Raw genomic sequence first — 22,527 nt, 5'->3', positions numbered from 1 at the left:
GGCACTGTCTCTCAAGGATAACTGCTTATTTCAGTTTCTGTCTTAACTCCCCAAGACAGAAAGCTGTACACGGCACATCTTCAGTAGTGACAGAAAATACTAATAGTGATACTACTGGGCCTCAGTAGCCCTCTGTTCCTTTTTGCCTAATCAATGTGCTTACAATCTAAAACTTAATTTGGAATAAAAAGAAATTTAACTGTAGGAATCACAATTAATCCTAGAAAATAAACTGGCTCTCTATGAAATCTTAACCTAATCAGTAAGAAATATTGAGAGAAAATAAAACTAAGAGGGGCCAGGCACAGTTGCTGACACCTGTAATCCCAGTGCTTTGGGAGGTTGAAGTGAGAAGATTGCTTGAGCTCAAGAGTTTGAGATCAGCCTGGGCAACATAGCAAGACCCAGTCTCTACAAAAAAAAAGTAAAAAAATTAGGAATGGTGGCACACACCTATAGTTCCACCTACTTGGGAGGCTACGGTCAGAGGATCAATTGAGCCCAAGAAGTTGAGGCTGCAGTGAGCCAGGGTAATGGGGGAGGGGGAGAAGGAAGAAAAGGAGGAGGAGGAGGAGGAAAAGTAGGAGGAGGAAGAGAAAGAAGAGGAGGAAGAATAGGAAGAAGAAGAGGAGGAAGAAGAGGAAGAGGAGAAAGAAGAGGAAGAAGAAGAGAAAGAAGAGGAAGAGGAGGAAGAAGAATAAGAGGAGGAGGAAGAAGAAGAAGAGAAAAAGAAGCAGGACGAGGAGGATGAGGAGGAGAAGGAGGAAAGAAGAAAGAAGAAGAAAGATCCCAATTTCCTGTACTATTCACTTATCATTCAATAAATATTTACTGGAGCTAGGAACGAGGACTCACACCTGTAATCCCAGCAGTTTTGGAGGCTAAGGTGAGAGGATTGCTGGAGGCCAGGAGTTTAGGACCATCCTGGGCAACACAGTAAGACCCTGTCTCTACAAAAAAATTGAAAAATGTCAGCCAAGTAGGGTTGTATGTGTACAGTTCTAGCTACTCAAGAGGGTGAAGGTTGGAGGATCTCTTTAGTCCAGGAATTCGAGACCAACTTAGGTGACAGTGCAAGACCCTGTCTCCACTTAAAAAAAAAAAAAAAAAAAAAAAAAAAAAGTGTTTTTTTTTTTTAAATTCCATGTGCTAGGAAAAGAGACAAGTAAATCAACTAGTATGGTATAATGCTATGATAGAGATATTCCAGATATCCCAGATTCACAATAAAAAGGTAGGAGTACAGAAGGGCACTTAAACAAACTGTGGCAGCCATATTCTATCAATGGGACTATGTTCCAGAACTCCACACAGAGACCACTAGTAAAGCAAGTGGTATGCTAAAAGAAGTGCTAAAAGCAGCAAGAAACTCTGAGAAACAGTAGGTAGGCAGACTGCTCACAAGAGAATGTGCAACAACCCTCTTAAACCAGGCAAACTTTAAGGAAAAAGAAAACCAACATTTGGCTTGTGGCTAGATTAAAGCAGGAAGACTAGCATGTAAAAAAAGGAAGAGCCAGAAAGCACCACAGTATGCTCTAAGGATGCAAACAATTCAGAATACCTGAAGAACTGAAGGAAATTATAGAAATTTGAAAAGTACACAGAAAACAGATGACTGAGTACCTTGTGTGCTACACTAGGAAACTTAACTTTATCTGCAGAAATATGAGAAGCCATAAAATCCTGGAACTGTCCCTACTCTTAGTAAAGGGATATGAGAATCAGAAACATAATAAAGATGGCCGGGGTAGCCGTAGAGTTGCAGCACCTGGGAGTAGGATGAGGTGAACAAATGGAAATCACAAAGGTTAATTCCATATTCTCTTCAAAATCAATTTCATTTGTTCAATTAGAGAAAGAAAGGAAAACTATAGAAAACCTAGAAAATACAAGAGGCAAACTAGCAATACTTAGATAAGTGAAAAAAAAGTGAACCTCAGTGTCTCAGGCAGAAGTGTTTTCAACAAAAATTACACACAAAATTACAATAAAAACTGTGCATGTAGATACAGGTAGAGGAAGAGATACTGTATCCTAAAGTCAGTATCTTAATAATGGGAGAAAACCCAAAGCATTCTTACCAAGTTCCAGAGCAAGGAAAAAATATCCACTATCTCCACTAGTATTTAACACTGACTGTATTGTTTGCAGCAACATTATTCACAGTAGCCAAAAGGTAGGAAAAAACACAAATGCCTATCAGGGGATGAATGAATAAACACACAACAGAATATTATTCAACCATAAAAAGGAATGAAGTACTAATATATGATACAAAATAAATAAACCTTTAAAAAATATGCTAAGAGAAAGAAACCAGACATACAAGGACACATTTGTATGACTCCATTTATACAAAATATACATACTAGGAAAATTTATAAACACAAAAAACATATTTTCAGTCACCAGGGGCTGAGGAGAAGAGGGATCAAAGAGTGACTACTTAATGGGTTCTGGGTTTCTGTTCAGGAGCTAAATAGTGGTAATGGTTGTGCAGTACTATGAACATACTCAATGCCACTCAATTGTATACTTTAAAAGGATCGAAATGGTAAATTTTATGTCATCTGTATTTTACCACAATTTAAAATATCAATATCCTTAATATATACATGTAAACACAAAATAAGATAATGGAAGAGAAAACCCCATTTAGAATTCCATAATAAAAAAAGATAGAATAATGTAGGAATCAATTTAGTCTGAAATGTGAGAAATCCATATAAGGAAAAGTTTTAAATACATTTGAAAGACACAAAATAATATTTCAAACTTCAACAGCCTAACTCATCACAAAGATTCAATTCTTCCTAAGTAAACTGAAAAACACAGTGCAATTCCACTTAAAAACAAACCAGTTTGTTTTCTTGAACTAGGCAAGTTGAGTTTAATCCTGAAAAAGAAGAGGAATGAGAAGGAAGTAGCCCCACCACACATTAAAACACCAACAAAACCTCTAATTAAGGCCGGACATGGTGGCTCATGTCTGTAATCCCAACACTCAAGCCGAGGCAGGTGGATCACCTGAGATGAGGAGTTCGAGACCAGCCTGGCCAACATGGTGAAACTCCATCTCTACTAAAAATACAAAAAACCAATTAGCTGGGCATGGTGGCAGATGCCTATAATCCCAGCTACTTAGGAGGCTAAGGCAGGAGAATTGCTTGAACCCAAAAAGTGGAGGTTGAATCGAGCAAGGAGTGTGCCACTGCACTCTAGCCTGGGCAATAGAGCAGGACTCTCTCAAAAACAAAAACAAAAACAAAAAAACCTCTAAACCCTCTAATTTAAAAATCATGTTATTTGTACATGAAAAAACAAAAAGATCAATGAAACAGAACTGAACATCTAGAAACAGATCTAAGCACAAAAAAAAAAAACTTCAATGATAAACGCAGCAATTCAAGGCAGTGGGAAAAAGACAGACTAAATGGTGGTGAAATAATCAGATGGCCTTTTGGAAAAAAATATAAAAATTGATCAATACCTGACATCTTATACAAAAGTAAATTCCAAATAGTTCATAAATCTATATGTAAAAAAGTGAAACCACAGAAATATTAGAAGAAAATACAGGTAAATTACTTAATCTTGGTATAAAGATACGATTGCTAAAACTAAAAATCCAAATGCATAAAAAGAAAAGACCAATTAACATATAAAAAATACGCATTGGAGGGCCAGGCACAGTGGCTCATGCCTGTAATCCCAGCACTCTGGGAGGCCGAGGTGGGCAGATCACGTGGTCAGGCGACAGAGACCATCTGGCTAACATGGTGAAACCCCATCTGTGCTAAAAATATAAAAAATTAGCCAGGCGTGGTGGCATGCGCCTGTAGTCCCAGTTACTTGGGAGGCTGACGCAGGAGAATCGCTTGAATCTAGGTGGTGGAGGTTGCAGTGAGCCAAGATCATGCCACTGCACTCCAGTCTGGGTGACAGAGCAAGACTCCGTCTCACCAAAAAAAAAAAAACACCATTTAGTCTCGAAGTCTCCAATTCACTCCTGCTAGAACCCAAATCTCATTGGATATTATGAGGTCTATTATTTCTCTACTTTAATGGGAATAGTTTGAATATTATAGTGCTTATTCATATCCCAGGCATTGTTCTAAATGCTTTACATATATTCCTTTTAATCCTTATACTGATCTATGAGGTTGGCACATTTTTACTGATAATAAAATTGAGGTTTACAGAAGTTACACAATTTGCCCAAGCTCCTTCAGCTAGGTTTACCTAATTCTATTACCTAACTTTTTTGTCTTTACTGAATCAATGTTCTCCCCTCAGGTACCAACATCCCCACATGTCTTCCCCAGTAAAGAATTCGCCATCTCCCACTATCCTCAACCTGATGAGCAAGGAGAGGCTGACGTGCTCCTTTAGTATACAGGCATTAGTCTCACCACCACTACTCACAATTTAACATGTTCTGTAGAACCCCCAGGTCCTTTGCCTTCCATCTCCCCAACACTATTCGAATACTAACAACTTTCGGAGTCCATTTCAGGTTCTGTCTATTCTATGACTCCTTTTACTACCATTTTCATTCACACTGATCTTGACCTTCTCTGAACTTAAGGGTCACTCAGGCATTTAACTTCTACACTATTCATTTATTTCATGTGTATATCTACTCTCCCTCAAATAAAAGATTGCTAGTTCCTAGAGGTTAGGAATTATTTACTATAGTGTCTGTCACAGTGCTCTATACTCTGTAGGTATTTAATAAGTATTGAAGAAATTAAATACTGTAACCCTTTATAAAATAATCCCTGATTTCACTTAGCACAATGTTTTGCTGATAATAGACACTGAATAAATGGCCAATGAATGAAAAAATCTAAACCTAATTAAAGGTTTAGAAAAAAGGAAAATATAATTTTTTAAAAATTCCAAATGTAATTTGGAACTTATCTACATGTCCAAATTCTGGTTTAAATTAATTCTGACTTTGCATAGGGAACTACTTTCAGAGGTATTGCATTATTTACTGTGAATTATTCTTGAAGAACAAAGTCTGTTTGATTGTAAGGGTGAAAACAGCTTTAAAGCAAATTTGCCTTTAAAACAAAATCCAATGTTTTCCACCTAAGGAGATTAAAGGCCAGTATTTTTAAAACAAACATAAGGAACATAGCTTTCATATGGGACAAAAGCATTCCTAGTACTGAAATAACCTGCTCCTCAGTGTGTTTAATTTCAAAAAATAATATTCTCAAATTCCGCCATAAAAACATTCCAATCCTGAAGAAAAAAAATCTAAAAATACAGAATGCATATCTTTTGCACAGAATTCAATAGCATAACAAAAATACTACATAATTTTACCAGTTTTCCTTTACTCTCTAATAAATTCAAAGTGCATCCATAATGGGGAGAAAGGACAGCTTTTTTCCTTAATGAATCACGGACTTACTTCCTGAAATACATGAGCTTTGAGGGACACCTTACTAGCTTACAGCACTCTGTGAACTTTGAGACTCTAGGCCAGAAATTAGACATTTCCCTAGGGAGTAAAATTCTTTGTATCACTCTTGCTCGCTGAGTTTTTGCTCTTTACGTTGGCAAAAAGGCAAATTGCAAACTGGACAATTCAATGACATATAGACATCAAAGGACTTCATTTAAAGTGTCTTATTTTTATAAGTTTCATATCTTGACTTTTTAAGCTATGGTAATATTTAAAAATATAACACATAAATTAACTTGCTTTGTCTATTAGATAAATGTTTCTCTGCTAAAAAATAAGGACACTTTGTAGAGAAACTGGAACTCTCAGACATTGCTGACGGGATTGTAAAATAGGCAGCCATTTTTAAAAACCGTTTGGAAGTTCCTCAAAAAGTTATAGAATTATCATATAATTAGCAATTCTATCATCTAGTCTTCATAGACACACACACAGACACAGACACACACACACACACACACACACACACACACACACACATTCTCAAGCCCCATAATGGTTATTTATTTAATTTTAAAAACCCTATCTTCATTATATAAATTTAACACATCAAAAATACATGCCAAAAATAGTATGTGCCTATGTTTACTGTTTTGTTTCTAAAGCACTGTAAATTATGAAATACCCTTTGGATAAATCATACCTTCAAAGGAACAGAGTTCTTCTTATCAGTAGACCAGGAATAAATGTGTCAATACAGGCAAAATGTTTGGTTTGCTGATTATTAAAAGATATTACCTCTGACCGTTTGGGAAATCAGCAGTATTATCTTGAAATTCTGATCTGTCCCATGTTTCCCTTCCTTCTGTGCTTTCAGATCCTGGCAACAGGGCCCAGGCTGGCACCAGTCTCCTCTATGAAGCCTGCTCAAACTTTGACCATATCTTCTAAATTTATAGCATTCTTTTGGCAACTAATTATGTACAGCCTATGATAAACCTTATATTATTTACTTTTTTCATGTATCTCCTCAAGTGTGTATTTTATACTTTTTGAGAAAAAAACTATATAGTATACCTCTTTGGTAGTATCACAGCATGAAACACAGTATACTATATATTTCATATATAGCATATTTTTATTAATATTAACTAAATTATATAAAATTGTCTTGATATTCTTATCTAGAGTAGCAATTTTATGATATAGTATGTTAAAACTTTAGTTTCTCAGGAAAAAAACTCTGAGAAATACAAATTAAGAGAACTACCATTTGTGGGTGGCTGATAATGTTGCATTATTTAGCATTTTCATACATTATCATGTTTAAACATTAATTAATCAAGAATCACTTAAAAATGTGAGTTCAGATCAGGCACAGCAGTTCATGCCTATAATCCTAGCACTTCGAGAGGCCAAGACAGGCATATGGTTTGAAAAAACACGGCAAAATCCTACCTCTAAAAAAATTAGCCAGCTATGGTGGTGCATGCGTATAGTCCCATCTATTCAGGAGGCTGAGGTGGGAGGATCACTTGAGCCCAGGATGTCAAGGCTGCAGTGAGCAGAGACTGCAGCACAGCACTCTACCTGGATGATAGAGTGAGACACTGTTTCAAAAAAAAAAAAAATGTGGGTTAGGCACCATGGCTCACACCTGTAATCCCAACACTTTGGGAGGCCAAGGCAGGCTTATTGCTTGAGCCCAGGAGTTCAAGATCAGCCTGAACAAACCCCGTCTCTACTAAAAAAAAAAATACAAAAATTAGCAGAGCATGGTGGTATGCCCTGTAGTCCCAGCTACTTGGGAGACTTGAGGTAGGGAGATTTCTAAGGCCTGGGAGGTTGAAGCTGCAGTAAACTCTGCACATGACTGCCCTCTAGCCTGGGCAATGGAGTAAGACACTATCTCAAAAAAATAAAAGGGAATATGAGTTCCATAAAGATGAAACTGAGATGTCATTAGACCTATTTTCAGGTATTGCTTTATAAATAAAAATAGCATATATTTCTAAAAGAAACAGTACTACAGTATAATGCAAAAGAGACTGGAAGATAAGGACTGAAGGAAGAAAGATAATTTCAATGTATTAAAACAGTCCATTACGTTCACTTTGTAATTTCTAAATGCCAAGCAATGGGCTACACATTTACATATGGTTATCTTTATTCTAATCTTGTCCCTAGAACTTCCTTATTACACAAGTAAGTAGTATTAGTTGTCTGAACCTTAGATTTCTCACTTGTAAAATAGAAATGATACTTAAATAACCTATCTCGTATGCCTGTGGTGGGGCTTATGTAAGAAGACACATGCAAAATATGCAAAAGCATTGAAAATTATATTAAGCAGGACACAAATTCAGCTGCTAATATTATAATTAAGAAAAACAGTATCTGAAGCAATTATTTGAAAAGTGGTCAGAAGACTCTTCCAAAATATCATTAGAGGTATCCATTCCCATGGACTCACAGTACATCAGAACATAGTGCGCACGTGATTGTAGCTAACTCTCTGTGAACCATTGCAGGCTAGCATGCATACATTAAGGAATTATCACCTCCAACAGTACCAATAAGCTCTACTTTATCTCTGAATATTCTTGGAGTTAAATTATGAAGAAAAAAGTTTCAACATTTAATAACACTTTTATGATTCACCTGGGTTTCTTGCCAAATACACTCTCAATACCATGGTAAATGAAAAATAAAAGCAATACAGCACGATGAACCTGAATTTTCTTGAGTTTTGTTCTCCATCTAAACTCACTTGATTTTGCTAAAATGTCAAATAAATCTAAAGTGTTTACAATAAACATTACATCAAGGGTAACCTTTATTTAACTGACAGTAAAAAAACTTTACTTCTAGAAAGGAAGTTCTCGTTCCAATAACTGTATCTTTTTCAAATAGAAAAGAAATAAGAACAAGATTTTGCACTAAGATTACAAAAGCAAAGTTAGTAAATGGAATAGTATGTGGCACTGGGCCCAGATACTTTGGTAGGCACAGACACTTGAGATATATTTACATGATGGCTCCAACGTATTTAAATTCAAGAATTAACTAACATGTGGCAAGCAAACTTTACCCAATGCTAAAAACATGCTGTGATAGTAAAACCAGGCTGCCTTCTCTACAAATTTCATTTTTCTAGTAGCATTTACACTAATTGTTTTACAGCTTATACATTTAAAAAGTCAGTAATATTAGATTCTTACAAATATTACTTTTTAAATATCTATCACATTTTTCTCAGATAAAAGCAATCAAATTCAAATATTATTTTTTAATTTAATGTATTGTTTTTCAGTAATCACTTCTTTACAATGGCCAAACATTAAACACAAGACTCTAAGAATGAGTCATTTATTTCCCAGCAGATGAAATGTACTCATGGTTATGTGCATCTGACACCAAACATCCTCTATAACTCACAATCCTACATAACAACTGCAGATTTTTTTCCCCTGCAGATTATCAACATAATTTTTGAAAATGTATTAACTAATATAAAATGGAAACTTTTTATTTGCATTGTAATTTTGGGAATAAAAGATATAGAATTAATCATTACAAACTTTCCTAAAATAAAATTTACAAGTCCTATAATATGTATTATAATAATAGTTTACCAAATATAAAACCAAAATAAATCGCTGCCAATTTATAATAGTAATGTACTTTTAGGAATAATGAAAATGATCATTTCAATTTGTAGACATATGGGTCAAAGACTAAGGTGTTATAAATTCTTCAGAGAAAAGTTTTCAGCGAGAGCCTCTCCTAAAACATTAGCATTTGTTATGACTGATTCTCTTCAAAATGTGAATTGCAGCTGAGTACAGTGGTTCATGCCTGTAATCACAACACTTTGGGAGGTCAAGTTAGGAGGATCACTTGAGGCCAGCCAGGAGTTAGAGACCAGCCTGGGCAACATAGAAATGAGTGAGACCTCATCTCTACAAAAAAAATTTTTAAATAAAATTAGTTGGGCATGGTAGTGCATGCCCACAGTCCCAGCTACTTGGCAGTCTAAGGTGAGAGGACCACCTGACCCCAGGAGGTTAAAACTGCAGTGAGCTGTGATTGCGCCACCGTACTCAAGTCTAGGCAACAGGGTGAAAGTCTGTCTCAAAAAGAGAAAAAAGTGAATTGCTTGCCTTCCTGTAGATTTCAAAGAGTTCAGGACATTGATGAAAAATAAGTTGAAAGACTCACACTACCTGATTTTAAGACTTAGTAAAAGGTTAGAGTGATTAAATCAGTATAGTATTGAAAAAAAAAAAAAGAATTAGATACACAAATAAACGGGGCAGACAAGGAAGTCTAGAGATAGACTGCCACAAACAGTGAATTGATTTTTGATAAAGGTGCAAAGGCAATTCAATTAAAAAACAATTACTTCAATAAATGGTACTGGAATGGATATGAACATGAAAAAAAAACTTACCTCAATCCATACCTTACACCTTTATAAAACTAACTCAAGATTGATCATAGACCTACATGTAAAACTTAAAACTGTAAAACATACAGAAAAAATAGGAGAAAATCTTGGTGCCTATAATCTTAGGCAAAGAGTTCTTAGATGCAATGTCAAAAGTACAATCCTTAAGAGAAATTCATAAGTGGGTCTCATCAAAATTTGAAACATTTACTTTGCAAAAGTACTGCTAAAAGAACAGAAGAAAATATTTACAAATCACATATCTGACAAGTGACTTAAACCTGAGATATGTAAATAATTCTCAAAACTTAGACAGTAAGAAAACATACAACCCAATTAAAAACAGAAAAAAATATCTGAACAGATAATTCACCAAAAAAGATACACAAATAACAAATAAACACATAAATAAATGCTTAATTTATTAGGCAGTGGGGAAAATGTAAATCAAAATCACAACAACATGTCACTACACACCTATTATAATGGGCAAAATTCAAAAGAAAAAATGATGAAGCCATACGTTGGCACAGGTGCAGAGCAACCTAAATCTCTTAAATTACTAGCGAGAGTGCAAAATGGTACAGTCACTTTGAAAAACAATTTAATAGTTGCTTAAGTTACACTTACCATATAACCATATATACACTTACCATATAATCTAGAAATCAAACTCTTAAGTATTTACCCAAGAGAAATGAAAATGTGACCATACAAAAACATTTTCATGGATGTTTAAAGCATCTTTACTCATAACTGCCAAAAGAATAAAAGCAATCCAAAGGCTCATCGGCAAGTATCTGGATAAAATTTTACAGCCATATAATGAGATATTATTCAGCAGTAAAAAGGAATGAACTACTGACACATGCAACAATGTGACTGAATCTCAAATATATTTTGCCAGACTCAAAAGGCTATATACTGTATGATTCCATTTATATGACATTCTGGAGAGAGCAAAACTATAGAGATAGACAAGTCTGTGGTTTCTAAATATGGCCAACTGTTTTTTCACAAAGGTACCAAGGCAATTCAGTTAGAAAAGTACTGAACAAATGATGTGGGAACAATAAATTAAGGGGGAAAAATGAAACCCTACCTAACATCACACACAAAAATTAATTTGAAAGGGATCACAAACTTTGACATGTAAGCTAAAACTATGAAACTTCTAGAAGAAACAAGAGATTATCTTCCCAAACTTGGAGTATAGAAACATCATTTCACATATATAAACAGATAGCCAAAAGAGAAAAAGATTTATAAGTTGGACTTCATCAAAATTTTAAAACTTATGATCATCAAAAGAAACACTGAAAAGGCAAGCAAGAGATTGAGAGAAAATATTGTGATACACATATATGACAAAGAATATGTATCCAGGATATATAAAGAACTCTTAGAAATTAACAGTTAAAACACAAATATTTCTATTTTTTACATGAGAAAATAGTAGAAGAGACACTGTATAAATGAAGACATACAAATAGCCAGTAAGTATATGAAAGGTACTCAGCATAGTGAATCACCATAAAAACGCAATTTTAAACTACAATGAAACATCATTTTTAAACCACTATAATGACTACAATTTAAAAGACTGACAATACCAAGCACCGCAGAGGATGTAGAATAATGGAAACTTACATATTTTGCTGGTGGGAATATAAAAATGACACCAGCTTTTTTTAAAAAAAACTTCTGACAGTTTCTTTTGTTTCTTATGAACACACACATATCCCATGACCTGGCAACTGCACTTTAGTAGTTAACCAAGAGAAATAAAAACATATGTTGACAAAAGATTTCTACAATAATGTCTGTGGCAATTTTATTTACAATATCTAAAACGCAGAAACAATTCAAATATCCATCAAGCCGCAGCCCATCAAATAGTGGTGCTGTGATAAAATGGAATGCTACATGACCACAAAGAAGAATGAAGTGCTGATATACACAACAACATAAATGACATTATGTTCAGAACATTAATGTTCAGTGAAATTAGGTAACCACCAATGACTTCTGAATGATTCCACTTACAGGAAATTCAAGAGCAGGTGAAAACTAATTTATGACGACAGACATCAGAACAATGGTTGCCTATGAGGCATAAAACTGACTGGAAGAGAGCACACGAGAACATTCTAGGTAATGAAAATGTTTGAAGTCTTAAATGGGGTAATGATCACATGCATGTTTACATTGATCAAAACATCAAATTGTAGTTACCACAGTCTAGGAAGGGTGTGTTGGAGGAGGGAAGGGATGAAGAGAGGTAGGTTAACGGGTACAAACATACATTAAGATGGAAAGAATAAGGCCTACTGTTCAATAGCCCAGTAGGGTGACTGTATTAACAACAATATGTTGTATATATCAAAATAGCAAGAAGAGAACATTTGAAATGTTCCCAATACAAAGAAATGATAAATGTTCAAGGTGATAGACATCCTGCTCTAGCTTGAGCATTACACATTCTATTCATGTATCAAAATATCACATGTACCCCATAAGTATGTACATATATTACATATCAAATACTTTTTTAAAACATCAAATTATACACTTAAGAGCTGTGCACTTCACTGTATATCAATGTTTCCCCTACAAAATTAAAATAAATAGTTTAGGTCTTTTACTTCAATAGCAGAAAACGTAGAGCATATAATATTGTAGTCTGCATTCAATGAAGAAATTACTACTTTTAGATGGTACATTTGTTGATTCATTCAAATTCATATAGAAAGGCATAAGTTCATAAAGGAGCTTTAAATTAGGGGATACAGAATGGCCTGATTTTATGCCCTCTGAAACCAGTTATTGGCAAATAAAACATAATCATAATAATAATTTTATTTATATATGTGTGTATATATATTTATATAGTTTGGTTATTTTTTAGTTAGACTTGCCAATATAAGCATGAATGAATCAAGTAAAGAGGTTAAATAATCAACCATGGGAAGAATATATGACCTTCTGGTTCCTAAGTATCCTAACTTAGGAACAAAAGTGACCTATTAATAAATTCAATGCCAAAAAAGTATACCCTATCATCCTGTTATTCCTGACTAGGTGAGGATGATAGTTAACAACATAAACAATGTTGACAATAATTTGTATAGAAAATACATGGTTATGTTAACAACCCGTAACTTCTACTCTCAGTCAAGATATAATACATAATACAACTTATAGTGAATTACTTTTGATACATGGCCTATAACTATAATGCTAGTTCTTATAGAATGTCAGTAGGCATAAGAGATTTTAACCCCAATAAATTTAAATGATGGTTCACATAAGAACCTCCACAAATGGAGTAAACCAGATAAAAGAATACTTACACTAAAACTGACAATATATTACCAAATACTTTGAACTTTCATTTTAAAAATAAAGAATAAATAAATAAATAAATAAATAAATAAAGGAAATACAATTTTAGCATTTAATTAGCTGATCAATGCATCTGGGGATATTTTAATCAAAAACCCATATATTTCCAAACTTACAGGAAAGACAATCCTTAATATAAACACACATACACACACACATACATGCGTGCATCTAAGCATATGTATGTGCATCTAAACAAGTTCTATGATGTTAAGAAGCTTAAACTGATTTAGCATTGTTACTAGAAGAAAAACACTTCATATGGTTACACTGAGTAATCCATTTTTTAAAGCTCTTTGTAATGGTAGCATACCTGTGCCCTCTTCTGCACCTCCAGGAGGAGTTCAGAATACTGCAGCTCCAGTTCCTTCTTTTGTTTGTGCCAGCAGCTCTCTTGGGCTTTGATCTGTTCTGCCACTTTGGTAAAGGTGTCTTCCTGAGTCTGCTGAAGCTCTCTCATTGTGTCAGACTTGTTTTTACAGATATACTCTAAATGGCTTATCTATATGGGGAGATGCAACAGATAATGAAATATGTTCACAAGCCATTTCTTTGTGTCATCTCCCCCAATAAAACACCCAAAATGTTCTAATATATTTTATTCCTTAAGATCATTAAAAAATTGTAAAATAAAATGTAAATAAATTTTTTAAAAAAGAAAATAGCAGAGTAAATTGCCATACTTGAGCAGAAAATAGTGTCATTTGTATACTTATATGGCAAATTTTTCATCTTCTCTTTCGAATGAAGTTACTTATTCTATAATTAATTTGACTGAGATTGAAAAAGATATTGTTACTTCTGAAATCAAGGCTCCAGCTATTCAAATACTTCAATGGGAAAGAAAGTAGATAAGATTTTCAAATCTGCAAACAGTTTACATGAAATGAAGCAGAATGTTGTAACCATTTTTTTGTTTCACATTCAAACACTGGAAAGAAAGTGTTCATTTTCTAAAATGTATGACTATTAAGGATGTTTTGAAACAATAAAAACATAATACCATCTCATAGAGTTAAACATATTCAAATTATCTGTAATTTTCAAATCCATTATGCACACATTCACAATCATGAATAGCCTCTGTGACTCTCATAATTTATTCCCTCATTTCTCAGCGCCGCATCTCAGTGTCTATGGTTGTGTTTGTCAATAGGACCAAGATAAAATGCTCAATAATAAAAAATATCACTCTGAAATTGGGTCAATATGTTGTTTTATTACTTCAACAGAATTTTTTTTTTTTAACTTACAGGACAGTTTTTTCTTCTTGTCCCTTAAGTGCAAATGTCATTGTAACTAAGACCTGGAAACTAAACCACATAAACACAATTCTGACCAGTTCAATAGACCCAGGATAAGAACCAATGTCTTCAGTGGTGGCATACGTTGATCTGCTAAGCCACTGCTATAGTTTATAACCAAAAGCAGGTTTTTAAATACTTGTTGGAGACTGAATTCCTAGGCTTGTGAGATAGTAATGCTACCATAAAGGTCTACTATATTCTCCTACAAAATACACTTTTTACATTCCAAAGCATGGAATGAGTTTTCTAATATATACTTTGTTATATTTCAAGAAGCAAATCATAAGCATATAATTTAAAATGTTTAAGTGCTTTTAAAATAACACCTCATATTTCCTAAGCAAAGAATTTTAAGATCATGTTTTTGAATAACTGTACCCTGTTTCTATTTTATGCTAACATAAAGAGTTGGTTTATTAATGTAAATGACTAAGTTCTTTGAATTGCTTCATCAGTAAGATTAATTTATTTTCTTTTAATTAGGTCCCTGTGGCTAATACTGGCTAGTAGTATTAGCATGTCCTGCACAGAAAGTGGAGCTTAGAGACTTCATACAGACTTCAGTCACATTTACATGCCCACAGCAATGGCATCAAACTGAGTTGTAGACAAGCCATAATTAATGGTATTGAATTATTAACATCCAAATTCTTTTTGAAATAAGATGAATGTCAGCCCCTCTTAATGATACTGTGATGTGGACAAATGTCACTGAATTTAATAGAGGTATCTGGTGCCTGAGGACAGTTACCTTCTCATTAGCCCTGTTGAGGTCTGCAATCAGGGCATCAACATTCTCCTGCAAGACTGCACAAAGCTCAGACCAAGAGAATTTATCCAGCATGCCTTCTGGTTGTTTTATGAGCACACAGCCTGCTACCAAGTGCTGATACAAGGTGTGAAGGAAGGTTAGCTTCTCCTGCAGGAAAAAAAAAAAAAAAAAAAAAGTAATTCCTGTATAGAAACATTGTAAGAAGTAAAATACATAATACAAACAGTGAAGAATTAATTTCAAAAACCTGAAAAGAAATTATAATACTCAATCTCAGAATATTTTAATGACTTTTTTAAATATTCAAAACTAAGCACCAGATAGAACATTTGGAATTGCTTACACTTGGTATTCAAAACCAAAATCTAAAGTCTAGAAGCCAGAAGACCAAGATTCATCCACAGTTCTGCTACTGATGAGGTTGTTATTTGAGTAAACACCTGTTCAGGTGTAAGTTTCCTTAGCTATCACACAAGGTGTCGAGATTAGACTCCTTCATAAGCCTATATAACTGTAACTCAATATAGGAATTCTATAATTTAATATTTACATTTGCCAAAAACAGATACTACTTGTCAAAAAGCAATACAGAAAAAAAGAGTGTTATTCTACTCTGATGAAGAAAAGTTATACCACAGTTACTCAGCTTTCTTCTTCTTCCAGAGATTCCAGTTTACTTACTACTTATAGAAAAGCTATCCCAAGTCCCTTAGGCAAAGCAGATAGTGATATGAAAGATATGGAAGATGGGCTCATTTGTTTTCTCCACTTCTAAGTTCATACAGTATTTGGCACACTGGGCATTTCTAGTTGTTTAAATATTATAAAGTAATAGCAAAAATGAATATAACTGCTCAAGACATACTTTCAAAAATGTCCAATTAGAAATATGTTTTTTTAAAGTTCTTTAAAATTGTATTACCACTTTGGTAAACTATCCATTGCTGAATGACTTAGAAACACTATGCTACAGAATTTGTATAGAGCAGATCATATTTGAACACATGAGGAGATTTTACTTAACTACAACGTCAAATAGCTCTCTTTATAAGGTGTTTCATCTGTAAAGTCCCAAAACATGGAACTCAAAGACAAGGTAATTATGGAGCTGCAAAATAATAGTTTATACAGATAAAATAAGTTTCCTCAAGATTTTTTAATATATCAAAAGGAAGAAAATTTTTAAAGGGGACAAATGTAAAAAGAAAAATTTAGAAAGTCTGTTATAGATTTTTTAAAAACTGAATATAGCATATGCAAAAGTTTTATAAGTTATAGAGAATATTTTCTTATAAATATCAAAATGTATATCTTTAATTCACTATGTATACCAACTTACTTTTTTTCCAAATGCAGTAATTTAAAAATGGAAATTTTTGAAAATGTGGTTACAACAACAAATATAAAAAATCAGATTTTTTTCACAAATATGCTATGCCTTTTCATAAGCAGTTAACGATGACTTTTGCATTTTTTAACTAGGTCAAAATGTTTTAAAGTCTTACTAAATATAACTTAACAAATGCTTAAAAATCTTCCTCCTGTATTTTGCCTAGTGATTACGTTCATCCTCAAGGAAGTTCATCCTCAAGGATAATTCCTAGTGTCGCTATTACGTCCTTTTTGCTTGGGCTGTGATAAACCATGCATGATAATCATCCATTTGGCAGGAAAAGAGAATCCAAAATCCAAAATCAATTCACACATGTTGAACCCAACCACAGTGCTGTAGACATGCTGACTTTACAATACAATCAGGCTTCTAGTTTCCTTTACTTTAATCATTATCTGATGTGTAGAGCAATTCCAACCCCTTCATGTGGACACAATTTAAATCCCAGACTGTAAAGAGTGGAAAGAATGTTTCCTTTTTACTCTCTTGGCATTCATGTTCATATTTGTTGGAGTAATGAACTCAATATGCAGGATGACTTAGATAAACCAATTCTACTAGCTAGCCTAGCTCTATAACCCATAGGGTAAAAAGAACTAAAAGACAATTCCATTCACAAAGGCTCACACAAAATAAGAAACTGTGTCATAATATTTTTATAAGCCATTAATAAACAAAAATCGATAGGCAACACTCCAGTGTCTAAATGAAAAGTTTTAATTTTATGGAACTTTTATTTTTCTAAATTTTTATTAACATCCTATAATTATACAGAGTAAGGAGGCTGTCTGTTAAAGTTGATATTATTACTGTTTTACAAATAAGGAAACTAGGCTACGCATGGTGGCTCACACCTGTAATCACAGCACTTTAGGAGGCCAAGGAGGGAGGATCACCTGAGGTCAGGAGTTTGAGACTAGCCTGGCCAACATGGTGAAACCCCATTTCTACTAAAAATACAAAAATTAGCCAGGCATAGTGGTAGGCACCTGTAATCCCAGCTACTTGGGAGGGTGAGGCAGGAGAATCACTTGAACTGGGAGGCAGAGGTTGCAATGAGCCCAGATGGCACCACCCCACTCTAGCCTGGGCAACAGAGCAAGACTTTGTCTCAAAAAAGAAAAAAAAATAAGGAAGCTAAGATGTGGTGACACTAAGCTGTACAGCTTGTCCACAGCCACACTATTTATAAGCAGAAGTATCAGAATCCAAGTACAGGTCTATCTGATTACAAAATACTTATTCTTTCCACCATGTCAATCTACCAAGCTATTGAAATAAAAAATAATTTTGTCATTGGCAAACAGGCAAATCTTGAAAGGACTGTTAAGAGCATAATTACTTGAGGTACAATGGTCTAAAAGTCCAAAAAGATAGTTGTACAAATGATAATCAAAAAAATTAGTTGTGCAAGTTATAGTATTTCTCTCACAAAAGAGAATGACACAAGAGTAATAAAATAAGTGATTTTGCAGCTGTCATGAACATTTCAAAATACTCTGCTCAGAACAATTTTCTTAATTAAACACAAGTAAAAATAGTCACTTGATATATAACACTGAGATTAGAGAAAGGCCTTTCCTGACAGTCATTTAGTCTCAGGTAATACCTCAGCATCCTTATGAAAAGCCTGGGAAATCTTCTGTAGTTCACTTTCAGACTGGGCTGCTCGAGCCTTTTCTTTCTCCCAACAGTGTAGCACATTTTGTAGTTCCACTTTTAAAGTGCTTATTAAAGCCTCTCGGTCTGCACATTTAGTGCGTAAATGACTTAACTCTTTATTGACATCAGCCAGTTTATCCTGAAGTTCCTGTCATAGATACCAAATAAAGAGACTGTAGAAAGGACAGCCAATAAGGGGTGATGCGACACTAGTATAAAATACATATTGAAAATTTTCAAAGCTTTAAAATGAAAGAATCGCAAAAGCAAACAAGCATCTGCTTAAATTAAAATATTTTACTGAATGTATTTTCTAAATATATCTTAGCTAAAAAATTAGAATATTTGTTATGCTTGAACATTCACATAAAATGTTAATATGATGGCTTATTTCAAAAAGTTCTTTCAAGGAAGTTTCCTTTCAATCTATTTTAAAAAATAACACTGTAGTTCAAAAATTTTTAAATAATATTTTAAAAATAAATATCTTACATTTAATATAAGAACATTTACTTTCCAATGACATTCCAAATACTTATAGAAATCCCAAATATGTAGCACAAAATTCTGCTGAACTATTTTTCCTTGAACCTAACAAATTCTATTGAAGTGCGTCCATGGCAAACCCAACATGAAACAACACAATAAAACTCCAGCAATACTGAGAAACTTCTGAGAGTTGACTCAGTATAATTTTGCAAAGATGTAGTACATAAAACCAGCACAGAAACTAAAATAAACTATAGTCCTGGACCTTAGCCAGGTGTGATCTCAGCCCATTAACAGACGTGATATACTGAAAACAACGGCTCCACCCTAAAAATGATGAAAACTGACTCCAAATACGGATGTGCTTATGTAAAATATGTTTAATATGTACCTAAGGTTGGACATTTAATCTTAAATAATTATTTGAATTTCATAATGTATTATAATTAAATCTGAGAAACAAATTTTCCTTTAACCAAAATAATTTCTAATCAAATTTTATTTTTTTAATGAAAAAACATTCTTGTTACTCTTGATCAACAAGAAAAAATTAAAATTGTATCCAAACATAATTTAAAAAATAGAAATATATATTTTTGGGTACCTCAATATCTCTATATTAAAATATTCCCTAGATAACTGTATTTGTTTCTTAATACAAAAGGTAAAAGTTATTCTAAATAATACCTTTATATTTTTAATGTGAGAGTCTATCTTCTGTTTTGTAGAATCAAGCTCATTACATGCCTTTTCCTTAGCATCATTAATGCTGTTTAGCTGATGAAAGAAAATGTAAGTAACTTTTTTACATTTTTCAAGGATGGGTAACTCAAAAACTAATCTTTAAGTTCTTTTTATGCAATGACTTAAATACAAATTTTTCAATAGTAATTAACAGCCTTTTAAAAATTATTTCTTTTAGTTAAATGCTATATAGCGTCTGTCACAAGTTCACATGCCTAAAAAGAAAAGAAAGCATTCAAACTTAAAATATCACTGATGTTACTGTATTTTTACTACACATCCAGATAAAGGATTTCATACTTATGGTAAACAAATACAACTTTATTCTTAAAAATCCTACTGGATCAAAATGCCAGAAGCAGTGGCATCTATAAGGAAAGAAAAGAGAACAGAGCAGAAGACTGTTCTTTATATACATCATGAGGGTATTCACTGGTCTCTCACTCCATATGACAACTTCAGGGTCGGTCACATGCAGTCCTACTGGGAAGGCTTGTGGCAGGTCATCAGTTGGTCCTGCACCGCTTGTGATTTATTTTCTTTGACAGTTCATTCTTCTTTCTGTCAGACTGCTCTTTTTGCTTTCTTTGCAGCCACCCCCTTGGTCTCCCCACTGCTGTCTCTGGCACTGGTTCACAACAAAGCGCATTACTAAGCCAAAGCCTGCTGAGTCGACTTTTCAACTGTGCTGAGGATCATGTGACATTCATCCTCCCAAATAACAATTCGCTGTGGGTAATATGTTCCTAGTTACCCTGCAGCTTCCAGACCTAGGCCTCAGAAGAGTTTCATAAACTACTAACAATACAGGTTGTCTTGTCTCACAGGGAAAGACTTCATAACATTTGTTCTTTATAGAAATTTAATTATTTCAATGGTCATTTTCTTTTATGCCTTCTGAACAATTACCGAGGGTATTAAGAAGACTCACTTTTCCTTCTTTGTTCATCTTAGCAAGCTAAAATAAAATAAGCCACATCTGAAATGTGAAACGTACACATTTTATGGCCTTTATATTATATGAAAGAAAGAGATAAACACAAGGATAAATTCAAAATTCCACGCTATGTGACTTGTCTTTGACTCTAACAATCTGTTTGTTGTTTTGCTAACTAATTGTATTTAATGTAATTACTTTATATGATAATTTGACAAGATGTAACTAGACAAACTCTTCAATTTTTAAAGCATGAATTCATAAAACATTTTAATACCCAAGAAAATTATCAACCCACACATTAAACAATACAAATGAGATGATAAATAGAAGCATGAGCTTTTTCAATCAGCAAACTAAAAGCTCCCAGGCTACATCAAACAGATACTTGTTTTTTAAAAACTTCTAACAACACTTTACTCCCTTTAGAGAATAAAAACTAATTTCTCTCTTTTTTATTAAGACTTCCACAGTTTTCAGAAATCTTAACCTAAAATACTGACAAAACCTAAATTTCTACTAGCTACACCAAATGTCATAAAAACATACTAACATTTCAATCCGGTACATATTAATTTAAACTACTTGCACAGTGTTTTCACTAAGTTAAAACAGATGAATTATGAAGATCAAGAAGCAATAGAGTCTTTATAACTTTGAAAATAATAGTACGACTGAAGAAAACATAAGTGAGACATGACTTTAGGCCACACCTAAAGAAAGAACAGTGACAGACAATTTATTATTTTTTGTATCTGTGAAGCTGTCAGTTCAACATTCCCAATCTTTTTGACCTTTGTAACAAGCAAGGAATACGTACTGGTACAGGCCAAAGGCTATATGTGTGGAGCCAAACAGTGCAAGTGTTACCTCATTAGATGCATCTTCCAGCTTGTTCTGGTAATCTGTCAAAGTATGCCTCAACGTCTCAAGGACAACAGAGAAGCTGGGAGGTTTATCTTTGTCCTTGTGGATGCCTAGAGAAAAATATAGGATGAAAATATACCTTTAAAGTCACAACAGGACAAAAGTTAGGCAAATAGTAACAGAAATACTACAATTAGGTAGAGCTGAAAAGACATTATGAAACTTTGAGTAGAATTTTATTCTCCAAGTATACTGCTGTATGGCCAAGTATTAATAGCCTTTCTAAACAAGCGGCCAAATTAAAGTTCCTAATAGATCAAATTAAGTTTATGACTACTTTTTACCTTATCAAGACCCACATAGCAGTTGTTTCTTTGGTTTTTTTTTTTTTAATGTCTCCTAAGTAACTGCAGTGTTTGTACATATCTTTTATCCAAAAATTAAATGAATAGTCTATACTACCATTGTTTGGGGGAGTTATGTACACTTACTGTGGTCCTTGTGTTTCTGATTAGTCAGGCTTTTTATACTGCACTATTTTGCTTAAATAATAATTTCTGAACCCAAGAGCATATAATTTTGTTATACTTGGAAATATTCTTCAATCCTTAAAATTCTCAAGTTACAATTTGAAATAAACAATAAAAATGCTATTATCTATATAGCCTACATCATGTTTCAATTAAAACCCTTAAAACTGATACTCATGGTAAAAATATGAGTATTTCCATATTATGGCCTCAAACTACTTTAATTTAGTTGGGCCATAAATTATGTTAGTTGAGCTAATAAAGGTCACATGATCAAATGTAGCTCCAAATATTAATCCAAAAAGTTGAGTTTCAAAAACTACTTTAAATTGATGGCTGATCGCGCTATTCTTTAAGTGTTAAAAAGCAAGTAGCAAATTCAGTTTAAATATATTCATACTGAAAATATTTTTATTTCTCCTCATATTTTATAATATAAATATTTCAATATATAAGAAACAGATTTTCAACAAAGCTAATATTTAAGAGCAGCATTCATGTTACATGTCCTACTATTCATTCATTCATTCATTCAACTAATTTACTGAA

The 22,527-nt window shown here is 33.5% G+C and overlaps 1 protein-coding gene across 15 annotated transcripts in view; it reads right to left on the bottom strand.

Annotated features, from left to right (window-relative positions):
- CCDC171 (coiled-coil domain containing 171) overlaps window positions 1–22,527 on the bottom strand; it is a 545,371-nt gene that overhangs the window by 404,298 nt on the left and 118,546 nt on the right. For 14 of the 15 annotated variants that reach the window (XM_074394865.1, XM_074394866.1, XM_074394867.1 and 11 more), the window contains 5 exons: window positions 21,452–21,558; window positions 19,588–19,677; window positions 18,359–18,559; window positions 15,336–15,503; window positions 13,591–13,779 (listed from right to left, as the gene is read on the bottom strand). In XM_074394865.1, the coding sequence (XP_074250966.1) occupies window positions 13,591–13,779; window positions 15,336–15,503; window positions 18,359–18,559; window positions 19,588–19,677; window positions 21,452–21,558 (755 nt within the window). The remainder of the gene's footprint in view (window positions 1–13,590; window positions 13,780–15,335; window positions 15,504–18,358; window positions 18,560–19,587; window positions 19,678–21,451; window positions 21,559–22,527) is intronic. The other variant, XM_074394868.1, reaches the window with a different exon arrangement.

The sequence above is a fragment of the Saimiri boliviensis genome, chromosome 2, assembly GCF_048565385.1.
Source record: "Saimiri boliviensis isolate mSaiBol1 chromosome 2, mSaiBol1.pri, whole genome shotgun sequence".
In the NCBI taxonomy this organism is placed as follows: domain Eukaryota; kingdom Metazoa; phylum Chordata; class Mammalia; order Primates; family Cebidae; genus Saimiri; species Saimiri boliviensis.
This window is presented reverse-complemented; position numbering and strand designations above follow the sequence as displayed.